This window comes from Sebastes umbrosus, chromosome 13 (assembly GCF_015220745.1).
Source record: "Sebastes umbrosus isolate fSebUmb1 chromosome 13, fSebUmb1.pri, whole genome shotgun sequence".
Taxonomy (NCBI): domain Eukaryota; kingdom Metazoa; phylum Chordata; class Actinopteri; order Perciformes; family Sebastidae; genus Sebastes; species Sebastes umbrosus.
The window spans coordinates 7,772,479-7,794,425 of record NC_051281.1 but is presented as its reverse complement, the minus strand read 5'-3'; the positions used below and the strand labels follow the sequence as shown (position 1 = coordinate 7,794,425).

The 21,947-nt window shown below is 40.4% G+C and overlaps 1 protein-coding gene across 6 annotated transcripts in view; it reads left to right on the top strand.

Moving 5' to 3' along the window:
• pard3bb (par-3 family cell polarity regulator beta b) overlaps positions 1 to 21,947 on the top strand; it is a 240,375-nt gene that overhangs the window by 93,963 nt on the left and 124,465 nt on the right. For 5 of the 6 annotated variants that reach the window (XR_005209567.1, XM_037789756.1, XM_037789758.1 and 2 more), the window contains 5 exons: positions 4,792 to 4,983; positions 6,437 to 6,595; positions 11,911 to 12,046; positions 18,371 to 18,476; positions 18,625 to 18,746. Coding sequence is in view for 5 of the 6 variants with exons in the window: in XM_037789756.1 (XP_037645684.1) it covers positions 4,792 to 4,983; positions 6,437 to 6,595; positions 11,911 to 12,046; positions 18,371 to 18,476; positions 18,625 to 18,746 (715 nt within the window). In the remaining variant the exon portion in view is untranslated. The remainder of the gene's footprint in view (positions 1 to 4,791; positions 4,984 to 6,436; positions 6,596 to 11,910; positions 12,047 to 18,370; positions 18,477 to 18,624; positions 18,747 to 21,947) is intronic. The other variant, XM_037789757.1, reaches the window with a different exon arrangement.

Genomic DNA, 21,947 nt, shown 5'->3' with positions numbered 1-21,947 from the left:
TTTTTCATATCAAGTCGACGTTTGCACAAGCCAGTTTTATGACACTGTACTTGTCGCTTCTTCCATTTCCGCACAACCAAATGCCCTTTCCAGAAATTTTAGCTTCTGCTCCCACTACCCATTGTTACCACAGTTACAATCAAATTCCATCAACTGATTTCTGAGTCCAGACTGTCCATCCTCTGTAACAGATCCCCTTTAATGTTCCAACGTCTCGAAGACAACAGCTATGATTTGCAAACTGTTGGCAAGACACAATTCTGCGTTCATGTGGGGAGCTTCCACACATGAACATAAGGCAGCCCAGCGCGCACCCTGACCCCTTATTACAACGTGTCCGCCCATGACCACTTTTAGCCTTGGAAAGCGAACCCTGCGCCGCCAACATCTGCTGTGGGTTTCGCAGGACGTGCAGGCTGGGCTGCCCTGCATGCGTAGACCTCTAATGTGCAGCTCCGGGGGAGATTGTACACTGACAGCGTTAGTGCCGCACTCTTCAAAAGACATGTAGACGTCAACAAGTCTGATTATACAGTGCTGTATCTGTAATATGGGAAATATGTCAACCAAAAGCTCTTTCCATCCCTAGATGCAGACACTGGTCATCCATACTGTATTGTTTTCCCCGTGGACATTTATGTTAGCCCTAACAACCACTGTGTTTGGCACCTCTTTTTCTTTCTCTATAGGCGTGCACATGCTCTAGATTGTGGTCTCTAGGACTCCCGCTACAGCTGTTACACCGGCCATTAGGGGACCGTGGGAGATGAGGGTGTGGGTATTGGACGTCAGGGTCCCATCGTGAGTGGTCAGTGATGGGACAGTTATTTTCATAAGTCAAAAGTATAGCCCATAATGTCAGGTTCTGTCCCTGGGAGTACTTACCTCAGCCATTTGTGTGTCCACGTGTGTGTGTGTGTGTTACCACACCTAGTGCCGCATTTAAGCACAGCGGCTACTGTTGTTTGGCCTTGTAAAATGGATCCTTGGGCAGTCATTGCCACAGCATGGGGCTTTCCACACACACACAGTTTCCCTGCATGGCCGGGTAGAAGGACATCTGCGAGTAGCTCTCATTAAAACACCATGTTTCTGAAAGCAGGTGTCCTCACACACAAATAATAAAGTTTAGAGCAGTTAAAGTACACCCCCTTTATATTACTCACACAACTGATAAGTAAAAGTATGATCATCATTCTTCTTATCTCCTCCCTCATTTTATCTTTTTTATCTTTCTCTATTTCTCTCTGTTGGCCTTTAGGGTGAGTTAAGGACATTTTTCCGGTGCGTTTTAGTTGACTGCTCATCTTCATTTTAACATAATGTGTCTTTCCATCTTTTCTCCCACACACGTTTCTCTGGCTCGCTTTAATAAAACAACACCCCTACTCATTCACACACACCGACAGACACTGAGCTGTCTTTTTAATAGCGTGTCCCCCTGTTGATCCATCATTGTGGCAACCCATTTAAATGTTAAACGACCGGCACGAGGAGGTTCATCTACGCAAACGGCTTTTTTTTTTTCTTTCTATAACTGGATGGATTTGATGGAGTTCATGGAGCAAAGATACAAACACCTTTTTTATGGCGGCAAACACACATGAGTGCACTCTCGTTGTTTATTATTTTAGCATCACACACACAGATGTAACCACCTATCATGGCAATGAGGCTGATATAATAGAAATGTTCCATGAAATTGCATTGTGCACTTACTATTTGTTTCGTCCACTCCCGTGTGTGTGTTTTTAAAGCAATTTAAAAAAAAGAGGCCTTGTTTAATTTTGTGTTTTTTCTTAGTTCATCCACTGAAAACAAGCATTTTATTTCTGTATCCATTTGGTTGTAAAAACACGCTGAACATCCAGGTTTGACACCCAATGATGTTTTTTTTTTACGGGCTGTTTGTTTGCCTGGTAAACTATCGTAGGAAGCCCATAGGCTGTGCTTATTCATTGTTTTACTGGCAAATTGAATTCATCACCCAGATAAACAACTTTACATACATTTGCATATTTTTGTCAGATTCCATAAAACATCTCGACGCCCTGTGGGTGGTCCTGACCCCCAAGCTGAGAACTGCTGCTTCAAACTTTTCTGCAGCGTAACAACAGCCGTCCTCTGCTCTTAACTCATTCTGGCGTTGCTTCTGTCCCGTGCTGAGTGCAAGAAAATTAAATCATAAATTAGCAAAGCGTGGAAGTTCAATCAGATAAGTAAAAGAATGGAGAGCTGGCAGAAAAAAAAAAAAAAAAAATGAGGAGTTGCTAAATCATGAACATTGCTTCGGACAGAATCCCAGAGACTAACAAATACTCAACGTAATTATGCGCGGAAAGTAGCTAACATTTCTCTTCTGGGTGTTTTAAAGTTCTTTTCCAAGGTCGTGGAGCTTCCTATCAGGTCTGGACAGTCGGTCTGATGAGGGGAGTTTTTCCAGCAGGGAAAACAGTTTTCTGCAGAGTAGAGGACTTTGTGTCGGCTTAACGTTGTTAAACCTACAATCCCCACAGACAAACACTGTCTAAACCTGACACTGCTGACCCACGCAAACGCACACATGCACACACTCACACACACACTCACACACACACAGACTCAGACCGAATTCATGCATATACAGAACATAGACAGGCACTAAAGCTTGGCACCTGCACACAGACTTTCTACCATAAGTACATACAATTATTTGTGACAAACACACACACATACACACAGCAATGTACATGAACATGCTGTATAGACACAGAATTTCGATTGCAAGGACAAACACAATACTGTAACCATGAAAATGTTGACGTGAAAACTTACATATAGCAACACACACATTCGTACAATCTAGAAACAGCTCATACTTAATGCCCAGACACACAAAACCAACCTCAAAGAACTAGAGGCGACGAAGGCCGTTGCCTGTGTCCTGGCTGAAAAGCTGCACCTGAACCCACGTATGTTCTGCGCCTGCGTGAGATGAAATAACTCTCCACACATGCAGGTCTCGGTAGTCTTTTGTTCGTCATTTAAAAAGGGAAACCGGAAGATTGAGGACGGAGGATATACAAGCCGTTGTTATGATACGTACATAATACAAAGCGGCATTTGACGACCGTTTTCACACCACCCTCACTCACCATTTAGCTCCAATCCAGATCGTCATGTTGTTGTGAAAATATCAGTGTGTTGAAATGATCAGATGAGATGAAGATGAAAAATGAGAAGAGCCTTCTGTGACTTTACTCGTTGTCTTGCTTTCCTCACTTCCGTTTCTCTTCTCGAGCTCTGATTCCTTTAAGCTGAACAGCCAATCAAAGACAGCCGGCCTGGTGTGTCAGGGCCTTTAAGCTTCATAGTATTAGTGTACATACTCTTCTCCTCCATCTGTCTAAGAACACTTTTTGAGCTTCAGATATGTCATTCAGTATATTCATTAGGAAACACCTCTGGATGCTCTGCAGCGCAATAATGATCAGAATGGACAAATATGCAGCACACAATTTAATACAATACCTTCACACTCTCTTCTATATAATATATCTAAAAGGTTGAAAGGCATTGGCTTCTCATAGATACGTAGACTTGATTTTGGCAAATCTTCTAAGTTTAACGTCCTGTCTGGGGATAGACAGGTCTGTCATGATGACTACTTTTGTTGCCCCAGAAATAATTGTGATAAACAATATTATTTTCATTTTAAGACTATTTTATGCCACTGATATATTGATAATATAATAGCATAATAATGCAAGTACACCCTGTTAAAGAGCGATGGACTTTTAATTCTTAAGAATATTAAGACATTGGAATTGGAATAAAGAAATAGTATATATCGTACGATAAGTTTATATCATAATTATCGTGACAGGCCAAGGGATAGACGGTGATAAACTATGATAAATCCTTGTTAACAACAAGGTGTCTTTAGATCATATAATTTTTCCCGTAAAGCTCAATTTTATTTGTCCCTTTTCTTCCAGATCATCTGTTTAGTTTGTTTTCCTGATCTTATAGTAAGAAATCTAGACTGAACTATTTGTTTACTGTTGAAATCTGAGGTTTTATAAATAAGCATACACTTGGTCAGTATTTAAAATGAAATAGTGTCTTTTGATGAATGCCATTACTTGTCATCATATTTCAGTATAATCCATATGTAGTGCAACAGTGCTCCCTCTCCCACTGAGCCATCACAGGCTTCAAACACACACTTTCATCTGGCGAGATCCACTTGCTTTCTTTGTTTCTGATGTATAGTCTCAGACTTAGTCATTACTGCCATACCTCCTTGGAGATAATATGGTGTTTTTCTCCATCTCCTCCATCTCTCTGGGTTTATAATAGTCATTTACGCAGCCAGTCTTTGGTTCTTGTTTCTCTGTCTGTTGTACAGTCTTTCTATCCTCTCCATGTTCCCTCTTCTCTCACTACTTTTGTGTCTCTCTGTGTTTGCCGTATTCTCCAATTACCTCTTGAAAATGTGCGGGTCATTTTATTGATATTGCCGAGCTGAAAGAAGAAAAAAGATGTTTATAAAAGCAGTCAGTCCAAATGGCTTTTTTCTTTTTCCTTTTTTTTTTGTTCTTCGAAAAAAGACTCTGACCACAGTTTTTCACTCGGAGAGAAATTTTATCTGAAAAGCTCCTTTCTCTCAAATGGAAAAGCTTTTAGTTTAGCCTTTGGAGACTATTCAGGTCCAATGAAGTGACCTCTGTGTCCTCACCCTGTTCCTTCTCTCTTCCTCATCGATGTCTCTCCCCCTTCTACCTCCATTACTCTCTCCATCACTCCCAGAAGGACGAGTTGTACCGTGTGACGGGCTTTGTCCCGGAGAATGGGAAGGAGCAGCTCATGTACGAGGTGCCGCTTAATGACACCGGCTCGGCGGGCCTGGGCATCAGCCTCAAAGGAAACAAGTCCAGGGAGACGGGCGAGGACCTGGGCATCTTCATCAAATCCATTATACATGGAGGGGCAGCATACAAGGTGATATTTTATTTTCACACTTACCTGAATGAGCAATAAAGAAAGACAAACTGTGTCCTGGGAAATATTAATTGATGAATTTTGAAAGAAGCTTCACCTGAAGCAGCGGCGCCGGAATGAGATTTGAAGTGAGGGAGCATCCTGTTTTGGATGACGTAATACAGTGTTTCCCCACAGGATTTTGTGAGACTGTGGTGGGTGGACCTCAGACCGTCTTGGGGGAGGTCCGGGGGAGCATGTACAAGAACATTTTGTACATTTTAAGTTAAATGCGTCACTCTGGTGCACAAAATTAAGAGGCTAGATCTATGAAGAACTTTGTGCTCCAGCAAACAATTTAATTAGACGGGATCCGCGTTTCAAGACGGGTCGGGTGGGTTGCCCTGACGCACTGAGGACAGTCCACCCTGGTTGACAGACACACCGGGAGCGCAGGTAGAGAGGACGCACTGAGCAGCGAGCACTCAACGACCCTGGAAGCAGCAAGGTCTGGGCGAGGGGTGCTGTAAAACTCAAGGTCGGAGCCCCGAGCCACTTTCACCTGGGCCTTACCAAGACGACTGCGCGAACCCCACCTGTTGAGAAGTGGGAAAATATTTTAAGCTCATTATTAAAGCGTAGCGGGGTTGTTTGTGTCAGAACATTTTGATTTCATTTGAATCAGGCTACACAATGGTTGTTATGATTGGAGAAAGGTCCAACATGTTAGACGCCATATAGACATCATCGCCAACGTTCCACCTGGTTCAGACGTTACCATTTTGTTAAAGAGGCAAACATTTTCTCCAGTGGGAGTCAATAGAGTGTCAGAAGAGAGTCAAAGAGAGTTCACCTCTACAAATGTGCAGAAAATGACAACTAACGTCAGAAGGGAACTTATTATTTATGAGACCGTCTTCAGAGACACCTCAGCTGTCTCTCTGTCTCTGCTGCCATGCGCTCCTGTTCTGTTAACCTTTGACCTCTTACTCACCAGGACACACTTGTGACCTGACGTGTCACAGACAGCAGAGAGACAGACAGACACATGCACACACACTCCGGCGCGCACACACCTGTGCAGCGTTTAGTATATCTGTGCACCGACAGACAGGAATAGATGGAAGCAGGTCTGCTGTAGAGACGTTGTAAATGACACACCGGGGAAGTCAGACAGATGGAGCTGATGGTCGTCTCTGTTTGTATATGTCTCAGAAGTGAGTGTGCGATTTTGTGTGTGTCGTGTGTGTAATGCTGGTCTGACTTCAGAGAGATGCTCAGTGAAAGATACAGATTGTGTGATAGAGCACATACATATTTGCATACATGCAGGCACACAAGGTCAACAAGGTTACGTGATTCTTTAACTAACCATAGACATTTATGCATCAACATGTAAAACATGCAGAAGTCTGCAGTGAAAATGCACACAATGTTTTAATCCAACTGGTGTGTATGTGTGTGTAATTTACAGGATGGGCGTCTACGTGTCAACGATCAGATGGTCGCAGTAAACGGAGAGTCTCTGCTGGGGCGCTCTAATCACGTGGCCATGGAGACGCTGCGCCGCTCTATGTCACAGGAGGGAAACGTCAGAGGGACGATCCAACTGGTGGTGATGAGGACTCTGAAGGTACACACACACACACACACACACACACACACACACACACACACACACACACACACACATTCACTGATAGATTAATCTTTTGCTCTATAAAATGTCAGAAAATAGTTAAAAATGTCCAAGGAGATGTCTTTAAATGTCTTGATTTGTCAGTGCAAAACCCAAATATATTCAGTTTAATATGATAAAACAGAGAAAAACAGGAAACTGAAATTCACTATTGTGGACTGAGTGAAATTTGTAAAATTGGTTTGTTTATGTTCACTATAATCACAAGTGGCTCTACTTAGACGTGCTCTTTTGCGTAAATGTATAGACACAAGGAAAAATGCTGATGAACATGAAGAGCATGTGTGGTTGGACAACGTATCCTCTGTACAATAGTTTGTGTATCTTACGACAAGTTATTCCTAATTTTTTGTGCATTTTCCTATGAATGTCCACCAGTACTTGACGCACGTGTCAATTTCCCCTCGTTATATGCATACAGTCTTTCAAAATAAACTTCCGTCTTCACAGGAAACTTGGTTACGTTTCCCTCAACCAAACGACTTACAGTAGTTAGGTTTAAGAAAAGATTGTGGTTTGTGTTGTAATAACTACGGAAGTGGCATGACTTATGTATGTAAATTACTTGTTAAATAAATCAACGTTGACTTCTGGTTTCACACGGGACACGAACACCGGTCTCCTGGTTGAAATGGGGTGATTTTTGACCCCCCATCCGCCCCGAGCTCGTCCCTATGCGGCGCTTGTCGCTCTTTATACTTCCTGGTTCACAATTATGTGGATTACATACAAATTGATTTAGTGGGATGCATAAGAATTACAGTGCATTACTTTTCGTAGGCATAGCTACGGACAGTGTAACAGAACAGCCTGGGTCTGAGCAGTTTTAATGGATAACTAAAGGTGAAACACATATTGCATTATGTGTTTTCATAATAGACTTCAATATCTCTTTTTATAGTCAGAAAAAGCCAGAATCTGGGTTAGGACACCCGCTGAGAGCACATGCATGCCTCTGTCACTCGACTAAGACGAAAACAAACATGCATGCTTCTTTTATCTTCCCTCTGTATCTCCTCCTCTCTTTTGGCTCTCTCTGACTAAAGCATCTTTTCTTTTCTTCCTTGCAGTCTGCTGCATCTGACTTTTAGCCCTTCCATCCATTCTTCACATACTTGACACTAGTCTCCCTGCTCTTACCAGCAGCAGTAGCAAAAGAGCATTTACACTTCAGCTATTCAGATTTTGTGTGTTTCCTTGCGCGTGTGTGTGTGTGTGTGTGTGTGTGTGTATTCTTCACTCCGCTGTATCTCTTTTCTGTCAGAGTAAAAAAAAGATGCTTTTCACCTCGGCTGCTTTTCAGCTGCTGCCTTTTACACGGCTATGTAGAGTGTTTGTACAAAACCTTGCACACACAAAGCAGGGTTGTTGGCTCAAGTGTGAATGGCCCTTTGCATGGCCTGCTGGTGGTGGGAAAAAAAAGCTACATACTGTACAGTTTAGTACGCCCTGCATGATATACTCACACACAAGCACAACAAACACTCAGGTAAATGGATGATCATGTCATGCTAAATAATGCTCCAAACTTAGGCTAAATTTTGGCGAGGAAAAACTGACATGGCCATTTTCAAAGGGGTCCCTTGACCTCTGACCTCAAGATATGTGAATGTAAATGGGTTCTATGGGTACCCACGAGTCTCCCCTTTACAGACATGCCCACTTTATGATAATCACATGTAGTTTGGGGCAAGTTATAGTCAAGTCAGCACACTGACACACTGACAGCTGTTGTTGTCTGTTGGGCTGCAGTTTGCCATGTTATGATTTGAGCATATTTTTGATGCTAAATGCAGTACCTGTTAGAGGAAATGTGTGAGTAATTTGCGATTAAATATTTTAATCAATTGACAGCCCTAATTTTGATCATCGATTAATCAGTTTGAGTAATTTTTTAAAGAAAAAAAGTCAAAATTCTCTGATTCCAGCTTCTTAAATATGAATATTTTCTGGTTTCTTTAATTCTCTGTGACAGTTAATTGATTATCTTTGAGTTGTGGACAAAACAAGACATTTGAGGACGTCATCTTGGGCTTTGGGAAACATTAATCAACATTTTTCACCATTTACTGACATTTTATAAACCAAACAACCGATCGATTAATCAAGAAAGTTATCGACAGATTAATTGTAGCCATAATTAGGTGTATGGGTAATTACAGTAGTCTCGCCTCATTGACATAAATGGGTTGGACAAAATGAGTATAACGCAATACAGTTCAATAGCACCACAAGCTACAGCCTCTCTAAAACCTGAACATTATAACCTTCATGAAGGCGGGGTTACAAGGCTGTTGTATTAAGCTGCATTAGTTTAAGGTAAGTGTGCCTAATAATACTGTGTGCATGTGTAGTGGTGTGCTTGGGCGTGCAGGGCATCCCCTGTCAATAGCTTGATGGTGAAAGCTGTTAGCAACATCAAAGAGTTGCATCCATGTTTCCCTCTTTTTCTTAAGAGAGGGAAAGAAAGGATAAAAAGAGAGGAAGATAAAGGCCGATAGATAAGAGACTGTACCTTAAAAGCCTTTTTGGGGCTTCAGTATTGATGCTTTTAACATTTCAGAAGTGGACCACTCTACTTTTTTTCCCCCCTCTGATCTTTTTTTTCTTCTCCATGTCCTTTGCTCTTTCTCTCACTCGGTTCTTCTCACTGTATTCATCTCCAGCCAGCTCTCTCTAATCTCTCGCTTTATACGGCGGCTCTTTTCATTCAGTAACCATCCAAACACCCTCTATCTATGATAAGTATGGCTCTGCACAGGTTCCATGGGCATAATCTGAGACTGCTCCTCAACACCGGCGCTGTGGTCGTCGCAGTACCTGAATTTCTAACTGAGATACAAAGTACTGCTTTTCCTGCCTGTTGTATATTATTGTAGACCGTTTCCACTTATTTATATCACATTATTACACGGCTTTGTTGAATACTTGATTCTGATTGGTCAATCACAGCGTTCTACAGTCTGTTATTTCTTTAGAACAGACCGTTGCTATAGACACAGTTCTGAACTCGGACTATGGAGGATCATTTTTGTGTCAAATTATTGATTTCTAGTAGCCGTGCAATAAGCAGGATAATGTACAGCTAGCGGATCATTGTTGTAAAATAACCCCCTTCAGGACGATGTGGCACCCCGACACAAAGCGCAGACAGTGACCGACTCACTGTACATTATCCCTTACTTATAGGCTACATTTATTATTTTATTTATCTTAATTATTTTTCAGTTTATTAATTTAATTGTTCAGATTTATTTGTTTCTCTGGACAGATAACACAAGTAAACATTGTTACACAGAAAAAATACATAAAAGATAATATACAACTAATGATCATTTTCATTATCAATTAATATGCAGATTCTTTTCTCGATTAATCGATAAATCGTTTGGTCTATAAAATGCCAGAAAATTGTGAGAAATGTCCATCCCAGTTTCTCAGAGTCTGAGTTGATGTCTTTAAATGTCTTGTTTTGTCAGTCCAAAACCCCAAAATATTCACTTTAACGTGATATGAAACAGAGACAAGCAAAACCTCTCCATATTTGAGAGGCTGAAAACAGCATTTTCTAACATTTACATGAAAAAAATACTTCAACGATGAATCAATTATCAAAATAGACTAATCGATTGGTCGACTAATCCTTGCAGCTCTAATGTAAAGTATGTAAGGCATCCAGCTGAAGCTTATTTGCAGCCCTGTCTCTAGTAAAAACAACTAAACAGATTGAGGGTAATGTATTGCAGAAATGTTCCTGACATGTTTGACTGTATCTAAAAACAATGTTTCTTCTGTCTGAAGAAGCATTTGTTCTTGGAGAGTAATCTGATTGCACTCTGACACCGGCTAATAGGATGTGTGCTGGGAGACAGCCAGGGAGGGGAGGGGGGCCCACCGGACCTCTGACCCACTGAAGAGTGATGTGTCCTGGGCTGGAACCGGGGAGAAGCTGGGCGATGGGCAGGAGCTAGTGCTCGGTGGGGGGGTCAAGAGGAAGATGACAAGAAGGATTTATTACTCACACACAGTACCGTTATTTCTTCTTTGTTGTTTGAGTGGAGCACTGAGTCTATATACAGAAACACTGAGTACACAGAGTGACATACATACAGTATGTATACATGTTAATGAATACAGACAGTTTTCTACACACACACAAATAAATGCAAATTAAATTCCTAAAGAAATAATACACACACAAAGAGACACATCAACACATTATTTTGGGGCCCTAAGAGGGCCTCGAGGGGAGGTGTCAGGATGACTGTCATTGCCACACACACAGAAAGCAGTATTAACGACAGTTACACAACCCTACGGTTCATGGGAAATGGGGTCCCTTCTTTCACCTTGATCCTCCGCTGTTTTTTGAGTGTCTCCCTCTTTTTTCTCTTTCTTCTCTCTCCTTGACATCTATCTGTGTTTGAATAGACTGCTACTCCTCTGGTCATCTCTCCATTTAAACGCAATCCACATACCAGACACTTACATAAAAACAAAAAAAACATACAGGGTTTGCCTGTCTAAAAGTAAATACTTTTTGGCATAAGATTTATACAGAATTAGTGACTATGTTTGGGACAAAAAATGCTTTTAAGTGGGTCAAATTCATTTTGGGGCTTCTACTTTCTACATTCACAAATATTAAAAACAAAATCTTTATTTGGAAAATTGAGTATAGCTGCAAGAAAAGCAATTATAAAGAAATGGCTTAAACTAGACACCCCATCTGTAGAAGAGTGGTATGATATAATTTATGACATTTTTATAATGAAAAGAATCACCTTCTCCATGAGGCTTCAGGGAACTAGATTTGAAGAAATTTAAGAAATTTCCCTGAAACGTCCTTCTTTTGTTTGAATTTGTGTATTTATTTATTTATTTTTGAACTCAAATTAAAATCACTCCATGTTCCAATTTTGTGTTTTATTTTAACATTATAAAAAGCTGAAAAAATTGGATCATTCTGTAAAAGTAAAGCAAAAGATGACCCCAAATAAAGAAAAAAAAAATTTCAATAATGAATAAATAAAATGTTCAGTAAATTAAAAACACAAACATAAATTTTCCCAAACTGTCAACATTTCATCAACATGTTTTTATGTCGTACATTATGTGTATAGTAAAATAAATGTTGTTGCTGTTGCTTGCTTAAAAAAAATGGAAATGTAGTGATCCCTGACCGTTATCTGTTTGTATGAAATGTGTTTTGAAAGCATTTAGTAGTATTTGTTTCCTCCCTGTTTCAGGATCAACATGGGGCGTCACCTAATCGCTCATTTGACAGCTCCTCCGGCCTGTCGGGTCCGGTGGGTCCAGTGAACGGTCAGACTAACGGCTCCGTTCACTCTCCCATGGTGAACAACACTCTCTATGCTTCTAATGGTGAGTGGAACTTGTTCTCATCTGTGTTTGGTCAGCAGGCTAATAGACATGACTACATACAGCATGATTTAATGCTTTATAAAAACATATAATATATTACAACAATTGTAATACACTATGATCTTTGCAAAAACAGGTCAGTGAGTGACCAGCAGTTATGAAGTATGATGATACTTGACATTATAAGTCATTATAAAATGCTTTATAATGTATTATGATTCTTGTTATGAACTTGTAACTATGGTTACACCGTGCTATTAGCAGATTCTAAGTGTGTTTATACTACATTAAAGACAATAGAAAGTGTTACCAGTACTTTAATGAAATTCAATAGCTCAACAGTATTTTGGGGCGATGATTAAGTTTAAACGAAGACAACACATCGATCATTCTCCATTCTTTGTATTTAAAGTATAGTATCAACATTTGTATTAATCACAGCCTCCCTTGTTTTTTTTTATGTTTATTAAAAACCCATAGGGCCATGATATAACTGTGAAAATCTATACTGAGCATTATTTTCCCTAAATTGAAGAGAATGGTCCATTTTCAAGCATTGATTTGAGCCTTGGTTACAGGCTTTGGGAGAAATGCTGCCATATACACAAATACTAATTAGACCATTTAGACTGTTTGCTCTTTACAAAGATGTATCCCCAAAATGCTTTTACCTCTACGTTCAGGGCTGTTTCCATTCGAGGCCGCGGTAGAGAGGGCCAGAATTTACTGGGAGAGCCCTGCATGCTTTTACGAAAATCCCTCACCACTAATTGCTTGTTTCTGATACATTTTCACCCTCAACACACACACATGCACACACACACACACACACACACACTTTACAGTGCCGAGTAGCTACACAGACTCATTTTCTCTTCCATAAAACCATTTCCTAAATTTTCAAAAACTGGAACCCTGTTATTCCCCGAATCCATTCTGACTCTCCTCCATCCCTGAATTTAGCTGAACCTGATTCTATTATTGTGTTTTCCTGTTTTAATTCTTTGCCAATGAAGCAGCATCAAAGGTGGGCATATCATTTGCAATGAGTTCAGCAAAGCAAAACAAACAATGTCTGCGAAGATAAAACAAACTAAAAGCAAACACAAACAAAAGAGATATTGCCATCTACGCCGCAGCTTTAATTAGAGACTATTCTGCCCCTATTCTCCCTTTCATTTCTCTCCCTGCTTTTGTTGTTCTCTCATCTTCCTCAAGGTTGTTCGGTTCGTTTGTTATTGCCGGGTTTGGCCTGTTATAAAGGGTTATTTTTGTTCCTGCTTCATATCGCTCTTTCTCGCCAACTCAATCTGCTCCCACTCCTATATATTATCTGTATGTGCTTGTGTGTGTGTGTGTCTGCCTGTTTGTTAAAAAGAGTGTGTATTTGTGTATGTTTGTTTCTGAATGATATCTGTGTCTGTTTGGAAATGTGTTAATGGCTGCCCTGTGTGTTTGTGTGTGTGTGTGTGTGTGTGTGTGTGTTTGTGTGTGTGTGTGTGTGTGTGTGTGTGTGTGTGTGTGTGTGTGTGTAGTTTCAGGGAGTGTTGGCCAGTATCAAGCCGTGTTGTTTTTGTGTGTTTACACTGAATCTAGTAAACAGCTCTGACCTTGAATACACTTTGCTGTTCAAACTCACCTCAGCTATGGTGTCATTTACATACACACATCTGTGTGTGTGTGTGTGTGTGTGTGTGTCATACAGTAAGCACATTTCTCAGGCTCTGTGAGTTGCTGTGGATGTTATCGGTTTGTGCTCTTGCCAGTATTTTACCCTCCTAATGAACTGTTTCACACGCTGAATCCATTTTATTTGGCATTGAAGTCCAAATGAAAATGAAGGAATGATTTTCTTGCACCGACGTGTGCTTTTGCAGAAGAATAAATTGAGTTTAATGACTCCCTACATTATGTATTTATGCAGATGTGTTATTTTTGCATTTATAGATCTGCCTCTTTATCTCTTATCCATCGCTGCATCTCATTCTGTCTGCTACCACTATTCTTCCTCTCTCTCTTTCCTTTTCCTTTTCTGTGCACTTTGTCTCTTTGTATTCCCCCCCTCTTTCTCTGGAGAGTTAATCTACTTGATGGGATGAACTAAAGTAAAATACTGTTTTAGTTTAGCTTCAAATATTATGCAATCTTCCCCAATTTTGTCATTGAAGCACATTGATTTTGTGTTGGAAAAGGAAAATGTCTTTATATAATAACATTGTATGTATTTTCATTAATGGAGCACTAATTTTACACACATCAGTTTAGTTGTCATGGTTAGTACTACTCAGCTTGTATAATGTCTTCTGTGGCTCTGGAGGAGCTGTGTACCATGATGATGTCACATATCGACTTGAACTTGGACACTACTTAATTGTATTACCTACATGTATGTTACAAACTTGAGGTGTAGAATTTAAAAGACATTTACCAGCCAGGAAAAGTGTAATTGAGGATGCCATCATGTTGCATTATGGGACATGTAGGATCCAGTGTTTTTGCTGCTTGACCCATTCATTAAAGGGACCGAAACTCAAGATATCCAACTCACTCGCCAGAATTTTTTTTTGGCATTGTACATTTCTGCAAACCATGGGATACGTTGAATGTCGATGTTTCTGAACCAATTTTTTTTTCCTAAATACGTTTAATGTCAGCCTCGTATCATGCTTGCAGAAACGCACAATGCCACATGGTTAACGTTGTGAAACAATTGGTTAGGTTTAGTAACAAAACTATTTAGTTAAAGGAGCAATATGTAGCGCTGACAGCTAGCGATTAAAATGGGTAACAGCAGTCCAAATTCAAAACACTGGAGCCGTGGCCCGTCCGCTCCTTCATGGAAATTTCAAAGGAGAACATACAGGCTGTAGCACTGTTGTTAGAAAAGCCAGTTTCCTTAATCTCTGATGACATATCATGGTCATTTTATGATTTATTACATTAAATATTTTACATATTGGTTCTTTAAGGTTAAAAAATACACGTAACGTAACAATGTAACATAACAGCGTAACCCAACAACGTAACTAGCTTGCATAAATAAGAACCACCCTTAACGGACTTTCTTACGTAACGTTAAGTAATAAGCATAAAGTCAATGTTTACTTTTGGTGTCACACGGGACATGAACAGCGGTCTCCTGGGTGTAACTCCTGTGTTTGTTTGACCCATCCCCCTCCACTCCCACTCGCCCTTAGTGGACTTTCTCGCTTGATATACTCATTATCATACCACGTAACATTCGCTCGATATACTTCATCATTTGCTCTTACCAAATGCAAAAACGTTGACATTCAACGTATCCGTGGTTTGCAAAAACGTACAACGCCAACATTTTTTCCTGGCGACTGGGCTGGGATATGTCAGCCTCTACATCAATTTAAACCATTCCTTTTTTAATCCGTCTTTGTTACAAGTCCTCTAAATTGATGGAAGTTCACAGCAAATTACTAGAGGATGGAAACTAAATAACATATAGAAACAATGAGATATTTAAATGATGGATCATGTTTGATTTGCTAAAAATCCTGTGATTGTTAAACTGTCGTAACTTGAGTCAAATTTTTCACAGTACATTTTGTAAATTGAAAATAAATCAATTAAAGGGAGGATTAAAAGTCACAGTCAGTTCATCATTCTGTCTGGGATTGTTGATGTAAGATTACTGTTCAGGCAAAATAAACTTGACTCTGAACAGAAAGTTAAAGCAACTTTTAATAATACAGGCCTTTTGTTTTTAAGATTTAATTAAGTAAAGGGATTGTCATAGGCCGTAGGATTTATGTGTAAAAGTGTTGACACACTTGTTTCCCCTGAGAGGAAAGGGATAGTCTGGAGGAAACGGGGAGTAAGAGAGAGAGAGAGAAACACATCGTAGAGAAAAAGTTGAGTGCAAAAGAAGAGGCTTCATATATCTGCTATTGGAGCAAACTGCTATTGATCTATTATACACACAACAAATGCCTTTTTCACTTCAAAGAGTGGGAGTCGGTGAGAACAGATCTGTGTGTGTGTGCGTGTGTGTGAGGTGAAAGAAGAATGTGTTTTTGACAGTTCAGCTGATTAAGGTGCTGGCAGTGAGGAGGAGGAGGAGGAGGGAGGAAGTTTAGAAAAAAAAAACTGAGTGGGAGATAAAATGATTTATGGGAGATCTGAAAGGAGAGATAAATGACAGCCAAAATATCAGATTGCAAGAATGGGACCAGAAGAAAAATAAAGCAGGTGATTAGTGTAGAAAGAGAGAGAGAGAGAGAGAGAGAGAGATGAGAGGATGTGATATCTTCAGACGCTGCTGTTTTCCTCTCCAGCTCTAGCATCTCCACTTCCAGTCACACGTGCGGATGCGAGAACATAGAGGACGTGCGGATTGTGCGACACTCCCAGCATGTGTTGTGTGGCAGCTATGCTCTCTGAGAAGTGATGACTGTATGCAAATTGTGCTTGGCTGGATTGTGTGTCTGCGTCTCAAGTTGTCATAAACTCGTTTATCAAGCAGACGCAGCCGTATCGCTGAGCTACATCTGCACATGTAGAGCAGCTGCATTCACTCTGTGCTCTTCATCCTCTTTCTGTTCCCATTATATTCTTCCACATCCGACTTCTTATCTTCCTGCCCATCTTTCTCTAGTTTTTATCCTCAAGACCTTTTGTCAGTGAAGCTCTCAAATGAGTTGAGGTTTGACCCACTTTTTAAACATACAATGGAGAAGGTTTATAATAACAATTCAACAGAGTAGTCTGTGTTTGGTTAAAGCGTTCCTCCATCCATCGTTTTCTGTATCAAACTATCACCTCCTGTAGGCTTCAAAGACGGCAACTGTGGTCAGTTTGAATTGATGGCATTTCCATTGGGCACAGAGATTGTCCATTTTTCACCCATTGGGGAAAAAGTGTCAGGATATCCTCAGATTAGGGCTGCACAATTAATCAAATATTAATCCCGATCACGAATTTGAGTCATCGCAATCAAATGAACATGATCAACTGTGATATTGACGTTTAAAATGTGTGCTCCGACCATAGAAAACTCTGTTGCATTTCAAATCAAACACCTAAACTAACGGCCAGCCACTGGGAGGCGATCCAGATGTTTCAGCTTCACTTTTGGGGAGGCTTGTGTCTAGAAGGTAACCGACAAATTGCAAAAACTTGCAAAAACTTGCAAAAGCGATCACGAGACTCGCTGCCCGACGACCTATCCTAACCTTAACCATTCGAGGTCAATGCCTAACCTTAACCATCTCACAAGAGTTTTGCAATTTGCGTTTTACCTTCTAGCCACGACCTTTGGGGAGCTGTCATGCCGTTGCACACGCACCCTGCTGCAGCATGTGAAAACTTTTGGGTAAAAAGTTTTGGTATAACTTTATTTTGCTTCTAGGAGATGCACTGTGAATAAGGACCAGTCTTATTTTGCTGCAAAGATTTGTACATTAGCAGGAATGTAGCACAACATGGATGTGAAAGAGGTGCTCTGTTTACTTACATGTGAAAGTGCAAAATAAATATTTTGTCCCTAAAATCAATGAATAATCGTGATCTCAATATTGATCAAAATAATCATGATTATCATTTTGGCCTTAATTGTGCAGCCCTACCTCAGATACACTCTGAAGACTCCTGCAGCATTGTCCACTTTATCTCTCTTCATCCATATGTTCAGTATGTTCGTCTCATCCTTCATGCATGACCCTGTGAAGCTCGTGAGCAGAAGCTTGTGTTGGTGTGGGTGTAAGAGAGCTGGTCAACTGGGTTTGGATTGAGCAGAATGACTCTATCCGAGCTCATTCATTGGCTAGACTGTTGAACCCCCTTCGTTCATCTGAATTGAGGGGGAAGCCCTAGTTTCCAGGTTACGACACTCAGTTACTTTCTCTATAGATAAAACACTAGAAAGACAACAAATTGTTTTACCCACTTCTCTTTATATTTGCTAAATGTGATACAGCAAACTGATGTAAAACTTCTACTCAGCTGTGCTTTGTTTTGTCTGTCGAAAGCACAGAGAAGTTCTCCTGACCTGGAAAAGCAAGAGTCACCTACTAACAAGCTTATCAGTGTCACGCTAGATTGAGAAGGAAGTGCATTGTACTGTATGGTGCTGAAGTTACAGGTGTTAAAAACATGTTTAGCATATGAATGGACAGTTGAGAAGTGGGTTTTGTTGTAGGAGAAATATTGGTATTTATTGTAAGCAGTATTTATTCAAGCGAATCAGAGCTGCTGTGGACCAGAAAAGATGACCATGGTTATTAGAAATCTTCCTGATTTGCTGCATCATACCACCACTTCTCACATCTTCAATGTGTTTTTCTTGCTTTTCAGTGACCAATGGGAGTTATTCTTACATGGACGAGGATGAGGAGGCGGAGCTGTATGGACATGAAGCAGAGTTCAGCAGCTCGACCCAACACTCCTATCTACAGGAAAGGTGTGTGGTTGTGATTATTGCCATACAGAGTGCTTTAAATATGAATGATATGCAAATATGAACTATAAACCAGAACAAATGATACAAGTGTCCTATAGTAGTTATGAGAATGAAACAAACAACTGACTGTCTAATCGATTTGTTCCAGGGAAAACTGTCACACGGCTCAGCCCCAGTGTCCCGCCCAGAACCAGAACCAGCGGCAGTTCCAGCACGTTAAAGCCTCGAAGAGCATGGACCTGGGTACGACTCAGAACCAGCAACACACTGGTGGGGTGATTTTATCTGTTTATCTGCTCTGCATGGTGGCCGCATGCATCCTACCCTCACGGAAATTTATTCCTGCTGATGCATGGCTGCTGCACCAACAGCATGCTCCTCAAAGACACATGCAGACGTGCACTACTTTACAACCACACACATACACTACTCACAGCTACACATGCAGGTGGGGAATCATTTATGCCTGTTGCATGATGTCTACCAGCTCCAGTGGCTGGAGGACACTCTGATCTTACTGTGGGAATGTCAAGCTGTGACACTTTTTCATGTGTAATTATACAATTACCCAACTCCTCTACTCTCTTTCTCTCTCAACTCTCATTTATTTTTCTAACTGTCTGACAAAGAAAAAGATAATGGGTCACAATTTGTGTCGCGGGACTTTAATTCCGCTTCATTGTTGTCTGTTATTTAGGCAACAAAACAAAAAGCCAGAAGGGCTACTTCTGCTGCCGATGCCATCCCACTTCCCACATCGGCTCCGTCACCTGTCGCTCTCCGATTACTGATATTCTGACGCGAGGGCTCAGTGACATTTCAGTGATTGTTAAAAAGTCAACTTTTAAAAAATATGTGTGTGTAGTTATGTCTGTGCCCGTGCCCGTGCATACATCTGTGTAATATGACAGCGGATGGTGCAGCACAACAAAAGCTTATTGTTTCAAATGTCACTTCCCTCAGTCCTCCTCCTCAAGCTGCTTCCACTGCCAGCCATAAGTGTGTGTGTGTGTGTGAGAGACAAAAGAGCAGGAGACTACAGTAGTTGAGTAGCACAGACATCCATGAATCAAAGAGTGATGGTATGTATTGTATGTCTGTACATCATCCCCTTTGTATTTTACACACTCGATCTTTACTACATGCGTGACAAACAAATTAGGATTTAATTCATAATTACTTGAATGGCATGGCGTGTTTTCATCGCCGAACCATCAAGCAGCAGTAATAACAGCTTATTAACATGCGTTTCTCTCTCTTTTCTTTTTTTTTTTTTTTACTGACAGTATGTTAACAGGATTTAGCGACGGTTAAAGATGTCGATTTATATCCAGAAATAGTTTTGAGGGGAGGACCTTACTTCTTTGGGGACAAATCGTATCCCTTTGGACTATCCTGAAATCCTGTTAGATCCCCTCCCGCTGTGTTTCTTATTCCCATCATGCCCTCTGTTAGTACAAAGTTCAGGAGAACAGATTGCTCACACATCACAAACAAGACGGGAATGCTGGAAGCTAGGAGGGAGAGCATGAATTGACACAGGGATGAAAAAAGCACACAGAGCTAATTTTGATTTAACTTCCATTAAGAAGGTTCAATCAAATAAAACAATGACATCAGCTCACGATCAGTAAGATCATTTGTTAATTGTGAAGTACTGTTTAGAGAATCAGGAAACTATGCCTGCATAGTACACTAATAACAAGAAACGCTTAAGCCTCCCGAAGTCCTACTATAATCACTACAGAATATGAACCATAACCAGGTTGCTAATGAGGTAATAAAGTCAGCTAACTTTAGTATCAATTAGCAAATATTTCCTTGTCAGCATACCTGCTTTGGCGTAACCATGGCAATCAGATTCTGCTCATTAGTACTTTATGTAAATGCTTGCAGTTAATCTTTTCACATCACATCATCTCTCTGTGTGGTATACACGTGATGTTTCTGTCATGTGAGGTTCCTGAGTAACATTATTTATGTCGTTTTTTTTTACCAACATACAAACAGATGCCACCTTAAAGGTAAAATATTCTCTGTATCATCCGTTTCATTATAGTGGGATGCAAAATAAAAAGTTGGAGAGGCACAAATTAGTGGCAGAATTACTCTGAAGATGCTTTGAAGTGCTAATTAAAAATGTTCAGGTGGTGTCACATAGATTAGGCTCCTCCACCGTCTAGGACAGCACTGACGGAGCTTGATTTGAGGACTAATGATAGATGAAGCTGGCTACATCTTAGGACGCTTTCACAAGCCAATATCTAGTTTGTTTTATCGAACTCTGGTGCAGTTCAACCCAAAGTGCGAGTCATTTGGGCGGTTGTAAACACAGTAAACGTACGCTGGTGCGGACCAAAACATCCATCACAGGCAGCCTGCTTTTTGGTGTGCTTGGAAACGGTCCAAGAACTACCTCTCGCATGTGGTCTCGGATCGTTTCCAAGCGAACCAAAACGCAGGCTGCCTGTGCGAGCATTTGTTGAGATAGACAGGTAAACGACAGGTTAACATGAGTGGGAGAGGACTAAATAAGAACAGTATAAATGTGTCTCCAACATCTATAAACATAGCCACTTCTTCACACAATCTTTTTTTTCTTCTTCTAATTATCTTGTTGACGACATTTTCATGGAAACATAACTATATTTGTCCTTGTTGTTAACACAAAAACAGGCCATCAAGCAGTTTAGGTCGGACCAGAGTTTCAGAAATGGTATTTATTTCCTTCTTAAGCTTAACAAGAAACCTCGTCGTGATTGTTTTCAAACCTTCCATCATTTAATGTTGTGATAGTGTATAATTACTGCATGTCATGATTTGAATCAGAGTTGCAAAAGTGCTTTGTGCATTGTGAGAACTACATTTTAAGAAAATGTAATAGCCAGAACTGTTTTTATTTGTCTGAGTCCCTGGTGTGTTTCGGCTGTTTTTGTGTGTTTCTGCAAAAAAAAAGAGAAAGAGAGACAGAACGCATTGTCAGCATTCATTCGTGGGTCAGTTACATAATTAAATTTTTATTTAATTTGTCCTGATTTCATTTCCAGCCCAATTAAATATTTAAGAATAATCTAAGATCGGTTCCAAATTACAGTGTGAACTCCCTCTCTGGTTCTCTTTCTCCGTCTTTGTCTCTTCTTCTTCTCTCTCTCTGCCTTCGCCTTTGTCAGTGTTTGTCCCTCTTCTTGTCTCTAGGTTTTTCTTCTTAGTTTTCTTTCAGCTTCTTTCACCGCAAATATGAACAGAACGACGTCACCTCTCTAACTCAGTTTGGGATAAGGCTACGTACGCTCTGTTTGATTTAATCAGAAAGAATTACATGTTAGTAATTATAGTTCAAGCCTGATTTTTTCAAAAAAGTGACAGCCCTAGTGTGTGTATAGCCCGGCCTAATAACATGCCTCTGTGTGCGTCACACACGTGGCATCTACAGTTCTGCTGAAGTAGGCATTCACACACACACACACTCAG